The sequence below is a fragment of the Hemitrygon akajei genome, chromosome 11 (genome assembly GCF_048418815.1).
Source record: "Hemitrygon akajei chromosome 11, sHemAka1.3, whole genome shotgun sequence".
In the NCBI taxonomy this organism is placed as follows: Eukaryota; Metazoa; Chordata; class Chondrichthyes; order Myliobatiformes; family Dasyatidae; genus Hemitrygon; species Hemitrygon akajei.
In genome coordinates this window covers 24,031,729-24,052,597 of record NC_133134.1, presented here as the reverse complement: position 1 = coordinate 24,052,597, position 20,869 = coordinate 24,031,729, and the positions used below count along the sequence as shown (strand labels likewise).

At 41.6% G+C, this 20,869-nt stretch overlaps 1 protein-coding gene across 2 annotated transcripts; it reads left to right on the top strand.

The window, feature by feature from the left end:
- Nucleotides 1-629: 629 nt before the first annotated feature.
- jpt2 (Jupiter microtubule associated homolog 2) lies at nucleotides 630-18,802 on the top strand. Of its 2 annotated transcripts, none has more exons than XM_073060451.1 (5): nucleotides 630-808; nucleotides 14,739-14,881; nucleotides 15,666-15,808; nucleotides 16,318-16,360; nucleotides 17,582-18,802. In XM_073060451.1, exons 1-5 carry the CDS (start codon nucleotides 759-761, stop codon nucleotides 17,731-17,733), a joined length of 531 nt encoding a protein of 176 aa, XP_072916552.1. In that variant the 5' UTR covers nucleotides 630-758; the 3' UTR covers nucleotides 17,734-18,802. The 2 variants fall into 2 exon arrangements, with proteins under 2 accessions (XP_072916552.1, XP_072916551.1); XM_073060450.1 differs by having other exon boundaries at nucleotides 16,315-16,360.
- The last annotated feature ends 2,067 nt before the right edge of the window (nucleotides 18,803-20,869 follow it).

The window sequence follows — 20,869 nt, the reverse complement described above, 5'->3', positions numbered from 1 at the left end:
CCAACATACTATTTGCCTGACTAACTGCTTGCACTGGGATGTTTTCAGCATAAAATGTAAAGATTTTCCAATTTGTCACCATTTCTATTCTGTTTTTCCCCTTTAATAGTGACTTTAAATTTTTCTACATTTTATTCAATTTGTGTTTTTAAAAATATTTTCGCTTAGTTATACGATCTGATTACAGGCCTACTTTTTTCAATGGTTTATTGGGTTTTAGCACATGTACACTTTGGCGCGGATTATAAAAAAATCGCGGTATATTATACAAAAAAGGGTCCTTTTTTAAAATAATAATAGAACTATGATAAATTCAGTTTTAGCAACATTTGGCACATGAGAGCACTATGAAAATTTACTTTTAATATGCGTCTAACGTTACTTCCTCATCGATAACTAGTAGTCATTGTGCTACTTCAAAGAAACGCTACCGGATTCGAAATTACCCAATCCGAATGCAGATTGTGCTGGATGGGTGGGACTAATTGACAAGAAACGATCAATACCAAACTTTAATTGGGTAGCGGCGGTCATTAATTGAAGAGGAAATGGTCCAATCGTATAGTAGGATTTGCTTCCTGCTCGCGAACTATCCAATGGAAAGTGAAACAAGCCAGTTGAGGGCGGGGTTATACTGATCACCACGGGGAAGAAGTTTCTCAGAGCCGGTTTTAAAGGATTAGTGTTGAGCGGGTGGTTCAGACATTGTGTCCGCAGGCGCTCGGATAAGAGTTACAGAGTGGTGGTAGTTTAGCAGCATGACTTCAACCAGTACTTTTAAGGGTTTGGAGAACCGACCCAACTCCAGGTAAGAGCAGAACGTGTTTGGTGACCCAGATCGGACAGTGGCGGACTCCCTTCCCTACCCAGGGAGTTCCCCGGGAAGTTAGGCCGAAAGCACGGCGTATATCCACGGAAACGAGAGCTGAGGCCTTATATAGCCCGGTCCCTATCCGAATTTTCTCGAAGTTTACTGGCCGCTGCGTTCGTCCCTCTCCAAGTGGCGCCACCCTTTGACCCAAACTAAGGACGGTGACTCAACCGCGGTGTATGAGCTCGGTGCGTCTCCCCCTGTGTGTAATTCGCTTTAATCACTAGTCGCACATATTGCGTTTCATATACCGCCTGCAGAGTGTCGCTGTGCCCCAGTGTTCACAAAAGCACGCCACCTCCACTGAGATCGTGGGCTTGAGGTTCTCTTATCACCCATCTAATGGCGAGTTCCCAACACATTCTTGCTGTCTGCTATGTATGTGTGGTCGTGGGCATTTCAACTTTGGAATCTCTGGCATTTGAAAAACGACTGTGTTTGTTACGGGCAACGGCGGCCTTCAAGAACAGCGAGGAGACGAAAGTGCACGGTTAGGATCGAGAATTCTGCATGTGTGTTGCTGTCACCTTGTTTAGATAAGGTTGGCATTGCCCAAGTTCTGGTCTGGCGCTGCTGGGACATTGTGATGGTCTGAATTTGCGGACAACCGTTCTGAAGTTGACCTCGAACCTTTTAAACCTTCAGGATGAAAATGGGAGCAATTCTTGAGGCGCGGAGGGAGGTAGAAAATGAATTTTCCGGCTCGCTATCCTGATGCTATTTGTCATTCCTTCCGTGGATAAAAGGGCAGTTGAGCCCGTGGAGCCATTCAGTCTATATTTGCTTTCAACCTGGCGGGAAACTACTTGATTGAAATATAAGACCTGCTTCAATCTCGACAGGGTGGAAGTGAAGAAGATGTTTCCTGTTGTGGACGAATCTGGAGCTAGTAGCCATTCCCTTAAAAAGAATGAATGAAATTTTATTTGAATGGAATTTTATTTCGATCAGTACAAACAAAATGCATCATTTTCAACGATCATTTCATAAAAAGGGTCACACAGTTCTGGAGTTACTCAGCAGTTCAGGAAATAAATCCACAATCCATGTTTTGGGCTAAGACCCTTCGGAAGGAAGGGGGAAGATGCCGGATTAAAAGTGGAGGGTGGGTGGGAAGAGGACGAGGTGAAGCCAGGTGGATGAGCCAGGTAAGAGTCTGGAGAGGAAGAAATCTGATGAGGGGAGAGTGGACTATGGGAGAAAGGGAAGAAGGATGAGTTATCAGGGGGAGGTAAAAAGCCAGTGGGGAATGGACAAAAGGGGAAGGAATAAAAACATACTGGAAGGAGAAATTGATATCCATGCTGTCAAGTTGGAGGCTATGCAGAGAATGGTTCCTCTACCCTGAGTGTGCTAAAAGAGGAGGCAATGGATGGGTGTGTTGGAATCAAAATGTTTGGCAGCAGGAAAGTTGTGCTTTTGGTGCCCCCCCCCCCACCAATTTAAGCCAGGTCTCACCACCATGGAGGAGGCCATATCAGGATCACTGGATACAATAGATGACCCCAGCAGATCCGAGGTGGCGTGATGCCTCACCTAGAAGTATTATTTGGGGCTTTGCATGGAGGTAAAGGAGGAGGGTGAATGTGCATGTGTTTGCAGGGAGATTAGTGGGGAGGGACAAATGGTCACAGAAATCGTGGAGTGAGTGGTTCCTGCAGAGTGTGTGGGGGGGAGGAGAGGTAAAGGTGTGTTAGGTGGTGTGATCCTGTTGATGCTGGTCGAAGTTGCAGAAAGTGATGTGTTGGATGCGGAGGCTCAAGGGGTGATAGGTGAGGACAAGAGGAACTCTATCCCTGTTAAAAGTGGGGGGGGGGATGGGATGAGTGTGGATGTACAGGAAATGGAGGAGATGTTGGTGAGGGCAGCATCAATGGTGGGGGGGGGGGGGGGGAAGGAAGCCCCATTCTTTGAAAGAACGGGAAATCTGTTCTGGAAAGGGAAACCTAATCTGGGAACAGATGTGGCAGAGATGAATTGAGAAAAAGGAGTAGTATTCTGTAGGAGATGGGGGTGAGAGAAGATGATCAAGATAGTTGAGGAATCTGTAGGTTTAAAAACTTGTGTCCGGAGATGTAATGGAGACCATAAAAGAAGGATGACCTTTAAAATGGTCACCATTTAAGTTAGTGATTTTTCTCCTCCTTCCTCACTGCGCCCCTCCTCCCCCGTGTTGTGATGTTTCTTCCTTAAAATGGCATTTGAAACAGCCTTTCCCTATCTTTTAGGGAAAGGTGGCTCGCTACCTGAGAGCAAAGGGCTGGAAGGTTGTATAGTTGAATGGGAATGCAAAGTTGAGGATGTGTCCGAAACCTTGATCTTGCCAAATGATGGACAGGGCTCGATGGGGTTGATTTGTATGTTTGAGCAAAGTTGATAATAGATTGGGCAAGTGCTAACCTTGATAAATGAGTCTTGTCTTTTGAGCAATCCTGATTAGGAATAACCACGTGCTTCACTGCAGATGTTCACCAATGGTGTACTTGCTGGTATTTGCCACCACGATGTAATAACAGTATTCTGAGTTTCTTATTGTGTGTGAAGGTCATCTGATGTTTTTAATGCCTTGTATCTTTCAGAATGTTTCAAAGTATGAATCCGTAGCTTTTCTTACTGGCTGCTGTATCTCCCTCTTCTTCTCTCCTCTCTTCTCCCCCCCCCCCCTCCCCCATTAGTTTAAGGATGTTGAACTTCTGTGTATAGCATTTCTGTTTTTGTTTTGACATGGCTGAGGAGTAAATGAACAAAAGGCCGGGAATATCTCCTGAACTTTTGGGTGGTTGGGGGCACATATAGGGAATCCTACCTGGTTGAGAATGGGCTGTTAACATGGTGCCATCAGTAGAGTGTTCCTTCAGATCAGTTCCAAAATATTAAACTAGATTTTTAGTTCTTGTCTTGAGTTTGACCGCCAAGCTCCTGAACTGATTGAGTGTTATTAACTGAGCTGTAGCTAATGTTTTCAAGTGATTGAATTGTCACACTGACATTCTTGTAAGTTTGGGGCCTTTGTAAGAATTTTGTAAATGAAGGGAAGCCTCATGGTTGGATTCTGATTGTTGATGAGAACTGTTACTTTTAACCTAGATGTTGAAACTCTCTAAGATTAATGCAAGCATCTCTAGATTCAGAAGGATAGGGAGTATTCTGAAAATGCCAAGCTTGCTTCATGTTTGTGGGTATAGTAAACACTAATGCAACTCTTCTGCAAGAGCTGATAATCTTGTCAAGGACTATGTTTCTTAGCATGAAAAAGAAAATCTGCAGATGCTGGAAATCCAAGCCACACAATGCTGAAGTAACTCAGCAGACCAGGCAGCATCTATGGAAAGATTACAGTTGATATTTGAGGCTGAGACTCCATTAGGAGAAAAAGATGAGGTTGGAGCAATGTGGGGAAGGGGAGGAAGTAAAAGGTGGGAGGGGTGAAATAAGCAGCTGGGAAGCTGATAGTTGAAAGAGATAAAGGGATGGAGAAGGGGGAATCTGATGGAGGGTAGAAGACCATGGAAGAGAGAAGAGGAGGAGCACTAGAGGGAGGAGATGGACAGGTAAGGTGACAAGGTGAGAGTGAATGGAAATGGTGAGGGAGGAGGCATGTTGGTCACATTACATTTCTGATTTTAAATGCATATAACATTTCACACTGACCTTGTGTCAGAACTGGCAGATTTCTGAAACAGGTTTATTATCACTGACATGTGAAATTTGTTTTTGGAGCAGTGCAGTATAAGACATAAATTTCTTGGTGACAAAAAGAATGCTGCAATGGTGGCCATGCAGAAATTTGATGGTAGAGGGGAAGATGTCCTTCACAATGTTGATCAGGCTCTTGTATCTCCTCCCTGGTGAAAGTAGCAAGAAGAGATCGCATCCAAGATTGGGCATCCTTAATGATGGAGTTTATATTTTTAAAGTTGAATTGTTGGAGAAGGGGATAGAGGTTGGTGAAAACGTTGGTTTGGAAGGTAGCATCTAGGAGAAATTGAGTGAGCTGAGGTGGTGCTGAGACATGCCTGGATGAAGGGAGTAGGTGGTGAGGAATGAAAACTGAATTTCCTAAGGGAGAGGAGGGGAAGAAATGTGAACACAAACTGTAGACACAAAGTTGGAATAGCCAGTTACCAATGAAATTGATATAATTGAATGGTCAATATTGAAGAAGTGGTTGAATATAATGCCCTGAAGAATGCTTTGTGTCAAGTGGCCAAGTTGAGTTGCTGCTCCTTGGGTTTGTGTTGTGTAGAAGATCAAAAGTGTGAAATAAGTCTGGAAGTTGGATGAATAGTAATGAATTTTCTATCTTGTCCAGGCATGCTCAGGCACTTAGAAAGTCTAAGTTTCTGTAGGATTTCAATGAGACACATTTCACAGAATAACATGCCAAGATTAAGGAAGACATTTTTTTGTTGTTGGTCCACAAATCACAGGTCATCAGTGATGGGTAATTCAAAGAACTTCTAGTGGGACCAGAGAAAATCACATAGAAGGCATTCAGGGTTATTGAAAATTTTCTTGGCAACTATAGAGCATCAACTATGTACAGCTGATTGACATGTTTCAAGCATACAAAACCATGAAGTGCAATGTGTCACTGAAGATTCATTTTCTGCATTCCCATTTAGACTTCCCTGAAAATATTGGTGCTGTCAGTGATGAGCATGGTGAAAGGTTTCACCAGGATTTCGGTCATGGAGAAATGGTTTCAGGGCAACTGGAATCATCAATGCTGGCTGATTATTGTTGGACTCTTAAGTGAGACACAGTACAGTTGTCCCTCAGTATCTGTAGGGATTGGTTCCAGGACCCTCTGCGGATATCAAAATCTGTTGATGCTCAGGTCCCTTATAAAATGGCGTAGTATTTGCATATAATCTATGCCCATCCTCCCGTATACTTTAAATCATCTCCAGATTACTTGTAATACCTAATGCAATGTAAATGCTATGTAAGTAGTTGTTACACTGTCTTGTTTAGGGAATAATGATGCTTTGGAGGAGGCTCAATAATACTAAAGTCAGGATCCGTGGAGGATGGGGGCTGAGGATCCTCAAGCATTGAAGGTTAAGGCTTCACAATTGCAGATGGTTCAGTTGGAAGCATCGTTATAGGAAGCTTTTTCTTTGCATCATCAAACAAATCTTGCAGTGGTTGTAGGCATGTTGTTATCCCTTGGGTGACACAGAGGCTTTGTTCCATCAAAGGATCGCACTCGAGGATCATATTCTTTAACACTTGCACCTGTTGGAAAAACTGCTGCAATTTTTCAAGTGTCCAAATTGATGGCTGTGCCTCCTCTCTAAATCTTCTGCATCATCTGTAGAGGATTTCAGCAGATCTTAGTTCCTCGTTGGTTAGGGTTTCTCTATGCTCTTCTATGTGTTCCTCAGTCATGTCAGAGAAGCCTTCCCCACCAACTTACCTTACAACATTCAAGATATCCCTGACTTCTGCATCAATAGTGGGGAAGCCCCTGAAATCATTACTGTCTCACTCCATAGTGGCTTCCAACATGCATTGACTGTCTCAGGCTTTAGGGCATCTACAGTCTCTGCAGTAAGCACAATTGCATCTTCAGTTGTGAATTTCTTCCATAAATCCATGATGCTGTAGTCAGGGTTAGCATCAAGGGCAACATGAATCCTCCCGAAGGTAAGGTGGGTGTAAGTCGCCTTAATGCACTTGATGATGCCTTGATCAAGTGGCTGCAGTAGTGATGTAGTGTTAGGAGGCAGGAACATCGCTGGCAAAGCAGAGAGATCGGGCCGGGAGCATTGTCAACTATGAGGAGAGCCTTGAGTAGCAGCCCCTAGTCTTCGAGGTATTTCTTCACTTCAGGAATGAAGCACTGGTGGAACCATTCCAAGAACAAGATGGCCACCACCCAAGCCTTGTTGTGTTGCCAGACCAGAGGCAGGAAATTTTTGTTGTTTGTTGTTAAGAGCCCGGGGATTGTTTGCTCGGTAGATGAGTCCTGGCTTGATCATGTGACCTGCATTGCCACACAGCACCAGAATAAGCAATCTATCCAGGTCTTGAACCCTGGGACCTGCTTGGCACTCCTGGATGTAGGTATGATTGGGCATCTTCCAGAACAAGCCCGTTTCATCACAATTGAAGACTTGCTCTGGAAGGTAACCTTTCTCTTCTATGAGTTTCTTGAGCTCGTCTGGGAACGCTGATGCTGCCTTGGCAAAAGCTGATTCTTCTGTGATCTTTAAGTTCTTGAGGCTGTAGTGCTTTACATATCTAGGCAACCATCCCTTACTAGCCTTAAACTCCTTCCTCTCGCTGTCCTCAACCCCATCACAGTAGTGCTCAGAGAGGCTGTGCTTTTTCATGCATAATTTTGCCATCAACAGGGATATGCATCTGTGACGTGTCCTCTAGCCACACATTTAATGTTTTCTCAGTCTTTGCAAACACCTTATCACGAACCAGAGAGACCAGTTTTGCTGTTGTCAGGGTAGCACTAACACTTCCACGAGTTTCAGCTTCTTTCCGCTTTACTGTGCGAAAGCTCGATTCATTCTTACCAGCCTTACAGCCCACTTTGGCAAGCAACATGCCAATTCTCAAAAGAATTAAGATTTTTATTTTCTCGGCGAGAGATAGCACTGAGCCTTTGAGGAATTGCTTGGACCACTTAATTGCTTTATAGGAGCCATTTTTTCACGGAAACAAAGGGTGCACACAATACAAGTAGTGAATGAACATAATGTGAGGTGAACAATGCTCAAACAACGAGTGCTGGAGAGAGACTGAGGATCAGTGAGATGACGGGAGGCTACACCAAGGTATGCCTACACATCACTTCATTCGTGTGGATTAAGTGTAGCGCTCAGCACGCAGAAAATTCAAGTTTTACTTTTTTTTGGAGCTTCCTGGAATTTTTTTGAATATTTTTGATCCGCGGATGTGGAACCCGTGGATACAGAGGGCTGACTGTACAAATAAAACTCATAGCATTTTTAGCTTAGCTGAACTTTTGTGAAGTTTCAGCACCACTATGCGATTAATACATATTCAATGAAAGTTAACTTGATTCTGTCGTGGTTTCTTGTGCCCCACAAACGACCAGAAGACGCAGAAGATTCTTCAAGAAGTGTTAAACTTTAATTTGCAAATCAAAGCTGAGACAGTCATTGAGCTAGTCGCTGATTGCCCACCGATCCTTGTACATAGCATTTTTTATAGCAATCTCCTGGTTTAGTTGCATTAGCATATCCAATCGGTCTACAGTTGCGTATCACTAGTACATCAGCCACTATTGTTTCTACCCATTAACTTAATCATGTTCTAATCTACATCTCTTAGCTACCTCTCATTAACACACCATTATCTTCTTATTTGGCACTGATGTGTTCAATAGTACAGAGACAATACAGAGATTTCATTCTACTAAATTGGATACATGCATAGCAAATAGCAAACACAAAGCTGACTACATAGTTTTGGTTACACAGCATACAATGCAACTTTTATACTCCAATTTCTCAGTTCCTACTTGATACAAGTAGTTTGAAATTGTGTTCCACTTCAAGTGGTAAACAAAAACATCCTGAAGAAGTAACATTTTCAAAAAATTGTTGTCCAGTGTAATTATTGACAAGCCACAGAAAGCTTGGACACCTTTGAGCTGTACAAGTGCTATCAATGCAGTTCACTCTTGTCTGTGCAGAGTTGACCACATTGAGTACTAAGTGCAGTATTCTGCGTATGAGTCGATTGTTGCCTCAGCTGGAAATGGTGTTTGCGTACCTAGAAGATGTTGCTTTTTCATTTAGAGTCATCCTTGTGCTACAATGATAGCCTGAACTTTCTCCTGAGTTTCTGAATTCCCTCTAAGTTGAAAAGCAGACTTGCTACATCTGCAGCATGCTACCACCTACACCGGACCCCACTACAACTCGCCTACCGACACAACTGATCGACAGGTGAAGCAGACAGCTCTACACACAGTGCTCGTGCACATCTGGAGAAGGATGCTCATGTAAGAATGCTGTTCTTGGACTACAGTTCAGTATTCAACACCATAATTCCCTCCAGGCTCAAGAAGCTCAGAGACCTTGGTCTTCATCCTGCCTTGTGTAGTTGGATGCTGGACTTACTGTCAGATCACCAACAAGTGGTAAGAATGGGCTCCCTCCCCTCTTCCCTCTGCCCCTCAACACAGGTGCCTCTCTAACCCCCTCCTTTACTCTGTCACCACCCACAGCTCCAGTCTGCTAATTAAATTTGCTGACAGTACTATATTGATTGGACTTATCTCAAATAATGAGGCAGCCTACAGAGAGGAAGTCATCACCCTGACACAGTGGTGTCAAGAAAACAACCTCTCCCTCTGTTGCATAAACTAAGGAGCTGGTTGTGGACTACAGGAGGAATGGAGACAGGCTAACCCCTATTCACATCAGTGGATCTGGGGTTGAGAGGGTGAACAGCTAGAGTTCCTCAGCATAAGCATCACCGAGGATCTCACGTGATCTATACATACCGGCTGTGTGGTGGAAAAAGGCACAACTGCACCTTTCACCTCAGACAGTTGAAGTTTGGTGTGGGCCCCCAAATCCCAAGAAATTTCTAGAGAACATCTAGAAAACATCCCAAGAAATGAGAACATCCTGACTGGCTGCATCACTCCCTGGTATGGGAACTGTACCTCCCTCAATCGCAGGATTCTGCAGAGAATGATGTGGACAGCCCAGTGCATCTGTGGATGTGAACATCCCACTGTTCAGGACATTTACAGAGACAGGTCCGTAAATGGGCCCGAGTCACCCCAACCACAAACTGTTCCAGCTGCTACCATCTGGGAAATGATACCGCAGCATAAAAGCCAGGTCCAACAGGCTCCAGGACAGCTTCTTCCACCAGGCCATCAGACTGATTAATTCATGCTGATACAATTGTATTTCTGTTATATTGACTGTCCTGTTGTACATAATATTTACCGTAGATTCAGAGCGCACTACAGAGCGCACCTGATTAAAAGCCGCAGGCTCTAATTTTAGAAAGAAAATCAATTTTGTACTTGTACAAGCCGCACCGGATTTTAGGCCGCAGGTGTCCCACGTTGTAATATGAGATATTTACACAGAAAGATATTACACGTGAGGATTTTTTAACTTTTAATTAAATCCGTATGGTAACATAAACAAATACATATTGCAAATGCTTTTTTTTGAACCGTGCCTGTAACACGGCTACTTTTAAATATACATACGTATCGGTAACACACAAATTACGTTGCGTATACTTTTTTACTGAACAGTGCACGAACAACATTCCAATATCTCCTAACGACTGGTAAAAAAAATATATATACTGCAGCCTACCAGGAAAAGTTATTGATCGCCTTTAACTTAAAAGCAGCGTTCTCGCTCGGGTCTAATGCCGCTCGCCCCCACCTTCCCGTTTATCGCAAACCGGTATTACCCACAAGACGCGGCGAAACCGGATGTGACATCATAGCATCCCGGGATGTAGTACAGAAAACAAATATACTTAAAACACTTCTAACTTTAACTAGAAAATACTAACAAATGAATTACTAAGCGAAAATATTATAAACTAAATAACTGCCATAAAGGCAGCACAATGCTTTTCTTCGAGTGTTTTCCATGTTGATGAGGGTGAGTACAAATGACTGATTTACAATAATTTAATTGTGAAAGTGCGCTTGATTTATCGTACAATTTCATTGGACCTCTGTGAACTACTCATCAATTTTATTGGTCTACTGTTACGAGGCAAAATGTTTTTGGCGGCATGAAAAAAAACCATGCATTAGCCGCACCGTAGTAAAAGCCGCAGTGTTCAAAGCGTGGGAAAAAAGTAGCGGCTTATAATCCGGTATCTACGGTATTATAAATTGCACATTTACACAGACATGATGTAAAGATTTTCACTCTTCTATATGAAGGATGTAAGTGGTAAGGATGTCAGGAGTAAATTTATTTACACAGAGTGAGTGCAAGGAATGGGCTGCCGGCAATGGTGGTGGAGGCGGATACGATAGGGTCTTTTAAGAGACTCCTGGATGGGTATATGGAGCTTGGAAAAAGAGGGCTATGGGTAACCCTAGGTAATTTCTCAGGCAAGGACATGTTTGGCACAGCTTTGTGGGCTGAAGGGCCTGTATTGTGCTGTGGGTTTTCTGTTTCTAATAAAGTCAATTTGATTCAATTGGGGTGGCTCGAATTGAAGTTATCCTTAAATAAGTGGATAGTGAAGGTTGTACATTTCATTGATAGGGACTGAAGTAACCTTTAACCAGTTTATTGATGTTATGGTTCATTAAGTTTGCTGGTCACTTCATATTAATTACCTTGTACAATCTTAACTGTCAATTTTGCTGTTCCACTGCCTGGGAGCTTTGAGAAATATTACTGAAATGTGGCAGATATTCCAAGAACAAAACGGAAGAGAAGTGAAACCATTTGGACTGCTGTCACATTTTAAAATTGTTCTTCAGTTTTTGGCATGGGGTTTATTTCTTTTAAGACAGATTTCTTTAGATTTGGAAGAAAGGTCACATACAAATTGTGGTGTATTTTGTAGCAGGTGGGGAGTTTTGTAATGGAGTTGGTCATACAACGTGAATGTACATTTTTGGTCTATTGTATCCATGCTGACCTTTGTCTGTCTGCACTAAGCACCACAATCTTGGTTTGAGCAATGACAAAGTTCTATTCTAACTGCCTTTTCCAAAAACTACCTCTAGAAAAGTATGTTAGGCTATTAATAGAAACTTCACACCTTCTTAAATTTCTTCCCCTGGCAGTTAATCTAATCAACCATTCTAACCAGCCCCCCACACGTACTATTACCCTGTCACAGCACTGTAAGCAAGTCATTTTTATAATGGTGTTTACATTATAAATGATATTTATGCACATTTTAATCTATATCTATACTTTAACCCAAGCTTTATCTTTATACAATCTTTATTTATTGTTTTTGCATGTCATGGCCTGACCAGCACCACATCAAATTCCTAATAAATTTTCATGTATATGGCAAATTTAATCCTTGCTCCTATTTGGAATACTTCTTTACTAAGTGTGTTTCAGTGCCTCTTAAATGACCACCTATGTTGGTGCCTTCCAATTATCATCCAGACCATTTAAAAAAAAAAATGTTTTGCCTCAGAAGCCCTTCAAAACTTGAGTCCTTTTTCTATAAACCATATACTTCTCTCAAAATCCTCTATGCCTATGTGAATCCACTCACCAGGATGGGTGAGAAGAGTAAGCAATTTATCCTACATCTGACACAACTGCTGTGCTTGAGTTGATTCTGATCATATGGAAGCCGACCATTGTTTACAAATGGTCAGAATTGATAAAGGTGAAGTAATATTACATGCTTTCAATTAAGAGCCAATTTGTTGACTTGGAAACTAGTCATTTCTGAACAGCAAAAACCAAGGGTAATGCAGAATCAGAACAAATCACTGGAAATACAGTCGGCTCTCCCTTATCCGCGGGGGATTGGTTCTGGGACCCCTCGCGGATACTAAAATTCACGGATGCTCAAGTCCCTTGTTCAACCTGTCTCAATGCGGTGGATCTTAGGACCCAGCGGAACCTCAGACCCTATTTAACCTGTCTCAGTGCGGTGGACATTGGGACCTGGTGGTAGAGATCTGAATCCTCAGTGTTTCTGTTCGCAAAAATAATCACGATTGAAAATAAAGTGGAACTAATGAAGCGATCGGAAAGAGGTGAAACGCCATCGGTCATTGGAAAAGTGTTAGGCTACATCGGTCAACGATCGGAACAATTTTAAAGGATAAAGTGAAAAAGGCTCTGCCCTGATGAAAGCTACAATCATTACTAAGCAACGCAGTGGTTTAATTATTGCGTTTTGGGTTTTTGATCCTCCACATCAACCCGGCATGGTGAAGAGCGCACTCGGGAGTGATCTGTCTTGAGTCCCGAGAACTTCTGTTCCTAAGCCCAGCGCGGAAACATACGTTCTTAAGTGTTTTATATACATAGAAAGGTAAAATATATACTATATACTAAGACAAACATTTGACTAACTGACACTAAATAATACCGGATGTACCTGTTCCGACTTAGTAAAAGAACTTCTGATTTTTTTTTCGATCCCAATCCACGATAACCCACGTACATCCTCCTGTATACTTTAAATCATCTCTAGATTACTTATAATACCTAATACAATGTAAATGTTATGTTAGATAGTTGTTATACTGCATTGTTTAGGGAATAATGACAAAAAAAGTCTGTACATGCTCGAACAACAAGTGCTGGAAGATTCGCGGTTGAATTCGCGGATGAGGAGGGCCGACTACTCAGCAGGTCAGGCAGCATCTGTGGAGAAGGCTTCATTTCAGTTGACCTTTTGCAGCATTGCTTGACCTAGTTTGAAGTATCAGCCAGAATCGTATTGACTCAGGTTCTCAATGCACTGGGGAGCACGTGACATGTTGTGTAAATAGTTTAAGGATCCTGCTACCTCACAACTAGTTTTCTTGACTGTGGGGAAAAATCTGAGCGTCCCACATTGGCTTAGCAATCACCTCAGAACCCACAAAACCAGAGCAGGAACAAATAATCACTAATATCTAGGGATAGCAGTAGGAGAAGATTCATTTACACTAGGTTTGAAGCAAAGAAGCTCCAAAGCTCTCCATGGCAACTGATCTTGGACAACCTACTCATGCACCTCTGCACTGAAGACCGACAGCCAATGACAGATGCAAAACTCTCCAAATCCATGCTCCAACATTGGCAACTTCTCCCATCAAGACCTCCCTGATATTGTGCTTCTAACTCCAGGAGGCTGGCTGTTTTATTTGTCTGATGCACACCCAAATGGATTCTGAGGGCAGAGAAAAAGGAAGCAATATTTCCACCATCTCCTGGGAACTGGTGGCCTACCACAGCAGAGTGGAAGAGGATTTGAGATGGCACACAAACGGGCAGTGCAGAGGCCAGCATGAACCACACGCCAGCTCCCAAACTACTCTCCCTCACCCAGTCCTGCCTGGGGGTAATATTAGCACCGGAGTGAAAATAAGTAACTCGGAGATCCACTAAAAGGGAGGGGATGGTTGGTTAGGTGGTGCAGTTTAGTTAACCGTACAGTTATTTGAAAATAGAAAAACACTTGCAGTGTTAAATATTGAGATTTCCTAATCTTGGTGAGCGTTTAAATTCATGGAAATGTTTGTATGAATTTGTTTAATTTTGTGTATAGTGAACCCCCCCCCCCCCCCCACCAAATGGGCAAGACAGTTGCAGAATTTGCCAGTAAAGTTGGCTTTATAAGCTTGTGGAAAATTCTAAGTGGGTAAGGATGGTTATGGAAAAGTAAAGTGTGTGCCTGCTATATGGGCCTCGATTTCTTTTTATTGGATGCAAATTGTATCAGCCGTGTTCCAATGTCCAATGAAACATTGGAAACTTGTGCAAACATGCGATCTGGGAACTAAGCAGTACATTTGAGAAATATTAGTTTCATCTATACATCAATTTTTTTTGCCCAAAAAACAAATTGTATAAAATTCTTCTCTAATATGGAACATTTTCTTTTGCAAGAAAGATGGTTGTTTCTCTGAACCATTGAACAGCCTCTAGGGCAGGGGTTCCCAACGTGGGCTCCACAGACCTCTTAATGGTCCGTGGCATAAAAAGGGTTGGAAACCTCTGCTCAAAGGAGTTGAAGCAAAGTGGAGACTCAGTGGCCTCAAGCATGCTAAAATGAGAATTAATTTTGACAATGGGTATTTGTTTTTGTAATGAATTTTAAGGATGTAGTTACACTTGTACAGAAAGAGGTTAATTGAAATGGAAAATCTGTATCGTATTAATGAATCCCTTTTCCTCGCTAGCCGAGTGCTTAAACCACCCGGTGGTGGCTCTAGCAACATATTTGGTGCCCCTGAAGAACCAGCCAGCAAACCTCACAAGATGGCATCTAATATTTTTGGACCACCAGAAGAAATCTCTGTGCCAAAAAGATCCAATCCTCCAGGTAAGGAAGACAAATGGAATTTTATTTCACACTGTCCTTCATGTCGAGTGCAGTACAGAACAAATTTCCTGACCTTTTGTCAGTGATACTGAGCCTGAACAAGGGACACTCCCCGGAGAGGGCAGCAGCACCCCAAATGGACTTCTGAGCATTGTTACTTAATCACACTGTTCTGCCTTGCATGTTCAGTACAAACCACTGAGGGTCAGTAAAATAATTGCAGATGTGTGTCTAAAGTATCCCCACTCCAGTTGAAAACTTGTTTGTAAATACTGAAGCTCTTGCTGCTTTAACTTGGATACTTCCCCCTTTCCACACTTCAGGATTTTAAATACCAGTAGTGTTTGGCAGTGGTATATTTTGAACTCCTCAGTCCCCTTACGAATCCTCCTCAGTCCATTCATTTTGGACTATTGTGGAAATGTAGGGCACAAAAAGGATGCCCTACTTCAACTTGTATTTGGACTCCTTGATGAAGACATTATTAATTTCTTTACTCAAGTTATTTCCCACCTTTTAACACAATGGATTCTAAATCATAAACTTGCTATTTTAATCTTATAACATCTCTAATAGTTCATAACCTCTGCCATCAGATTCTGAATTGTCCGTAAACCTTCTTCGCAATTTCTCTTGAACTATTTATTTTAATGTAACTTGTAGTGATTTTTTTTGTCTTGCGCTTTACTGCTGCCACAAAACAACAAATTTGATTCAGTGATGATAAATCTGATTCTGATTATAAACGAGACATTGATTTAACATCTTGCTAAATCTTTTGTAGGTGGAAAAGACAGTGGGATTTTCAGTGAACCCAGTCCTGTTCCTTCCCAGCAAAGCACCATTCCAGCTGGTGGGAGAAGTACTGAGGTCTTTGTGGAGCCGGCTCCTCCCACTGCAGTTCGTACTCACCCAAACAAACCAAAGGTACATTTCATAAGCATGCTAACTTTTATTCAATGCTTGCTGGAAAGTTTCAAAACATGCTTGTCAACTTTCAAATATTTACTACAAATCATTAAGATTTTGCTGGAATCTGAAAGTCAAATTTCAATACACAACATTGCTTAAACAATCATATTGCTGTGTACTATTGAGTAATTTAAAAATTCATTTTCAGTTAATTGTGGTTTTCATCACATAAAATGGTATCAATAATACAACTTTTGAATAGTGCCGGATGGATTCTGGGTGAAGTGAGTAGTGTACAGCAGGAATACCTCTTGTTGTTGCCTGGACAGCCTGGAGCAAAATAAATTGAACCTTGTCTTTCAATCAAAGGTGACCAGTTGAGCTTTTATTTGTATTGGTCAAATCTACTAGTAGTTTTAAATCAAGATTAAAATTATTTCTGTGAATAAACTGACTGAAGCTTCAGTTCTTTTAATACTCTTGTGCTACAGTACCTTAATTTGATTTGTACATTTTTTAAGCAGGACGCCAACATATTCTCTGCATATGAAGAAAATGAAGTGAAAGGTGAGACTTAGGCATAAATTTCATTTTGACAGCACTTTGGGATTGTGAATGACCTGTTCCACTGTAGTTTTGCTGTTTCTGTTGAGTTCTGTCTGTGAAATGCAGACCCCATTTGGTGGGGCAGGTGTTACTTGATGGGGAAGAGGTGGTTGGGTGTTTGGGATCTTGCACTACTCCTGTTCATGCATGGCTTCATGTGTTCCCTTGTGACTGTTGGAGTACACTTGACTGCTGCTGCTGTGTTGAGAATTGTGCACCAGGGATTTTTTTTTTCCCCAAGCTTGGAGGATGTTTCACTCAGAGTAGGATAGTAAAATGCAGGGTTGTGGAGGAGGAAAGTTAGTTTGATTGTGGAGTAGGTTAAAAGGTTGGCATGACATTTGTGCACCAAAAGGCCTGTACTGTGCTCTAGGGTTCTGTTTTGAGACTTTGAGGCCACTCTTTGAGTGCAGTGGCATGTTTAAATCACTGGACTAGTATCCAGAGCCCTGGGCTATTTAACAGATGAGTGGTTGAAACACAGAAGATGAATAATTTAAATACAAGTTGATAAATCTGGAATTGAAATTTACTAGTGGTGACTGAAATTTACTAGATTGTATGAAGCAGACTTGGGCCACCTGCTGGTGTAGTGGCATCAGCACTGGACTGCAAGGCAGATGGTCCTGGGTTCAAACCCAGCTGGGTCCCAACTGGACAGCAGCAGTATCTGTGTGGAAGAAAGACCTGGCAATCTACTTCTGTATCTTGTCATGGAAACCCTATGGACCCTATGGTTCAGGAGGTCACAAAGTGATTAACAATTGAAATGAAGCAGACTTGGTTATGAAACATCCATGATATAATGGAATAAGTAATCTTGTTTGTCTCGAATTAGTACGTGTATTTTACCACTCACTGTAAGAAAGTGTGTTTGAAAGTTCGACAATAAATACCAGTGGGCATGCACAAGTCGTAGGTAATTTTTTTAGTCTTTCATCTACTCATCTTGCTTTGAGCTTAAATGACAAGATTGATGGGCCAGAAATAGTGGCAACACAAACAAGCTGCCCCCAGCACACCGCTGGATATGTTGGTTCTTAATACAAATGGTGCATTTCACTGTTTCAATCTACATGTTAATAAACTGCTTATTTAATTCAAGATTTAAGTTTATTTAAAGAACCAATTAAAAGACAGTACGGGGAGAAAAATAACACTTTGTTTGCACTGTTGCTGTAGAGCAAGGAGAACAAGAGAGTGAAAAGAAGGAAGAAGAAAAACCAAAGGAGCCCACAGTGGATGATCATGAACCTCATCTGGGTCCACGCCCACGATCCCACAACAAGGTCACTCAGCCTCCTGGTGGTAAATCCACGCTTTCATTGTTCTAGGGATTCTCCATGCCCTGTGAATCCACTCCAGCTTTCCAAAATTCTGTTTGGAACACAGCGTCACCTTGTGTACACTTGTGCCCAGAATATTTGCTGAAAAGCATTTGATTTGCATAGCGTTTTCTTGTCTTTTCTCTTTCAAAGAAAGGTGTTCCCACCCCCCTCCCCCCCCCCCCCCCCCCCCCGAAAGTAGCTGCTCGTTTCATTTCAACCAGAATTTTCTGGCCTTTTGTTTCTGAAGTATTCTAAAACTTAAATTTGTACCTTCTGCAAATGTGGAGATTTGTTTGTATTAAAGTTGTTCTCCAGACAAGATATTGATAACTACTGTATGTTGAGCCTCAATGTTATACATGTCCTCTACCTGTTTCTTTTAATGGTTACATTTATTGGGTTCTAACTGGTTACATACTGATCAAATGCATATAAATCATGTAACAATAGGCCTTTGTTCACCAAGATTGCAAGGCTGTGCGAAATCTAGATTGTTTTCTTTTCATAAGATTAATTGACATGATTAACATTGTAAGCAACTTAGTTTGTCTCTAAACTGTCGTGAGTACAGTTTAAATACTCCTGCTAATCATGCGTGTAAACTGGAAGATTTAGTTCTGAAATATTTATTCCTGCAACATGTTGGAAAAAATCTTTGTCTGCTTGGCCAAGGTTTCTTTTGAAGTATTTATAATTATACAGGATATTCTGAAATGACCGCCACATCTGTACAGAAGTTAATGATGTGCTGAAAGATTGTTATATTGATCCTGTTTACTTTTCCAAATAGTCTTAATGGTACAAATGTATTAAATAGATGTTATTTCTCTTCCATCCAAAACTCAAATAATTTGTCATGCTCCTATTAGTGCCAATGATGTCAGCTGCAGCAGAGTTTGGGATACTTTAACTCACTCAAGTTGTGTGCTCATGGTATGTTAGTTATTGCTAATGAAAGAGCTGTTTCTTTGTATTTTGAATTCAGCCATCTGTAAGGTGCAGATAACTGGATGGCAGTGGCCAAGAAAAAGATTACCTCAATAAAAATTGTATTTTTCTTTTTGGTGTTTGTAAACCTGATTCTCAATTTGTTTTTGATTTGGATGTAAATCAACAGAGGGAATCTTTAAAAGTAAATTTGCTGACTTCTGCTCCTAGGTCTGCACAGGTGATACATTTCCTTTACTTTCCATAGTGTAAGTAAAGGTTAAGAACCAACATAACACATCTAACATGACAATGTTTGGGGTCTAAAAGTAAAGTCTCTTTAGCTATTTTCCCGTCTCAAGAATTGCTTGAAATGGCATCTTGAGTTTTGTATGTGCATTACATTTAAAACCAGGTGGGAGAGATTGGAAATATTTTTAGCAAAAGTTATACCTTCTGAGTTCTCGAGCAATGTAGTTTGACATGCAGCATCAGCAGCTGGTTGTGCTACAGGGATTGGTGCTGTACCTCTGCTCTCTATCTGAAGCAAATTTGGATGAATTGCAGAGCCTGGCTGTTAGATTTGCTAGTGCCACAGAACAAGTTGTGACGTGAACACCAGGCCGATGTTGTATAATGTCAAGGAGAAGGTAACGCTGTTCTTTTGGTTGTGGGGAAAAGTGAGTGAGTGCTGAGCTTGGAGCTGCCAACAGTATGGTGTCACCTTTGTGCACAAGTCCTCAAAACTTAAGGCTTGAGCACTGAGGAGGATTTGACTATGCTAGCGGTAGGGCAATGGAATACAAAACTAAAGATTGTCTCAACTGTGTAAGTCTTAATGTAGAGCATCTTAGTGTATTTTTTTGCCATATTGTTAAGTCCCAAGTAGATGAGATGATACAATAGACATACCTCAATTAGGTGCTAACAGGAACTTGAGATCTGTCCTTGATATTGAGGCTCTACAGAAGCCATTTGTTGCTCAAAAGCATTTTTCTTTTGCCCCAGTATGTGATCAACATCAAAACCGAGGAAGCAGGAAATTCTATAAGCCTTTTAGAAATTTCTTCATACAACTTTAAACAAGGGAGCTCCAGCTCATTGAAGGTATTGATGCTTACTGACAGCAATTATAGTTGATCAGCTAAACACCATCCCTGAATTGGTTCCTGAATTAATAGGTCCGGAAGTGAGAACTTAATATATTGGGAGAGTTTGTTGCTGAGGCTCTGCTTGCTAGAGCTTAGAAGAAAGAGCTGGTTGGGGAAAATCTCTTTGGTCCAAGACTCCCCCACAATAGGTTTCAGAGGCCACAGCCCTCAAACTCAAAGGCTGTCCTTTTAGAACAGGTGAGAAGGAATTTCTTTAGCCAGAGTAGTGAATCTCTGAAAGGTATTGGCAAAGACAGCTGTGCATGTTAAGTCATTGGGCATATTTAAAATGGAGGGTGATGGGTTTCTGATTAGTGAGGGTGTGAAAGGTTAGAGAGAGAGAAAGCAGAAGAATGGGGTTGAGAGGGAAAATCAGCCTTGATTTTGCTCCTATTTTATGATCTTATCTCTCTATAACCTTTACCCAGTGGGTGGATGTAATGGAGGTGGAGATTGGAATGAATGCTGATGAACATGCAAGTCTGGTCATAGCTTATCCTGGATACATAAACAGAAATTCAATCTGGGTCTGACTGGAGCCAGAAAATAAGCTGGATAAGAAGGCAAATATAAACCATGACCTCTGGTCATATTCAGCTGGGTTGGCAGGAAATATGACTCCTAGACACAGTCCCGCTTGTGAGGGCTAGTATCAAATTTCCATTTTGCTAGGTTTTGTGGCTTATTGAATGTAAGATGTTGGAATAGAAGATTGCTTATGGAAGCACTCAGACAAATGGGAAATAATGAGATTTCAATGCCAATAAAACAAATGTTGCAAGCAGTCACCCTGCTTTACACCTTTTCCTTTAGAGCTACAAGTATAATACAAATTTGCTAATGGTCAGTACAGATTATGGCAGTGTTGGCTGATTTATACATTAATGTAAACTGGGAAAGGTTACTGAGTACAGGAAGTACAGCAAAGCTAATTTAAACTAGATTAGCTGTTAGAATGGGTACAGAGATCATAGCCATGATTGATCTCATCAAATATACTAGCTTCCAATTAATGTGAGTGATGCATGCAGCCAGTGCTTACCATGGTTTGCTTCAGTGGTAGG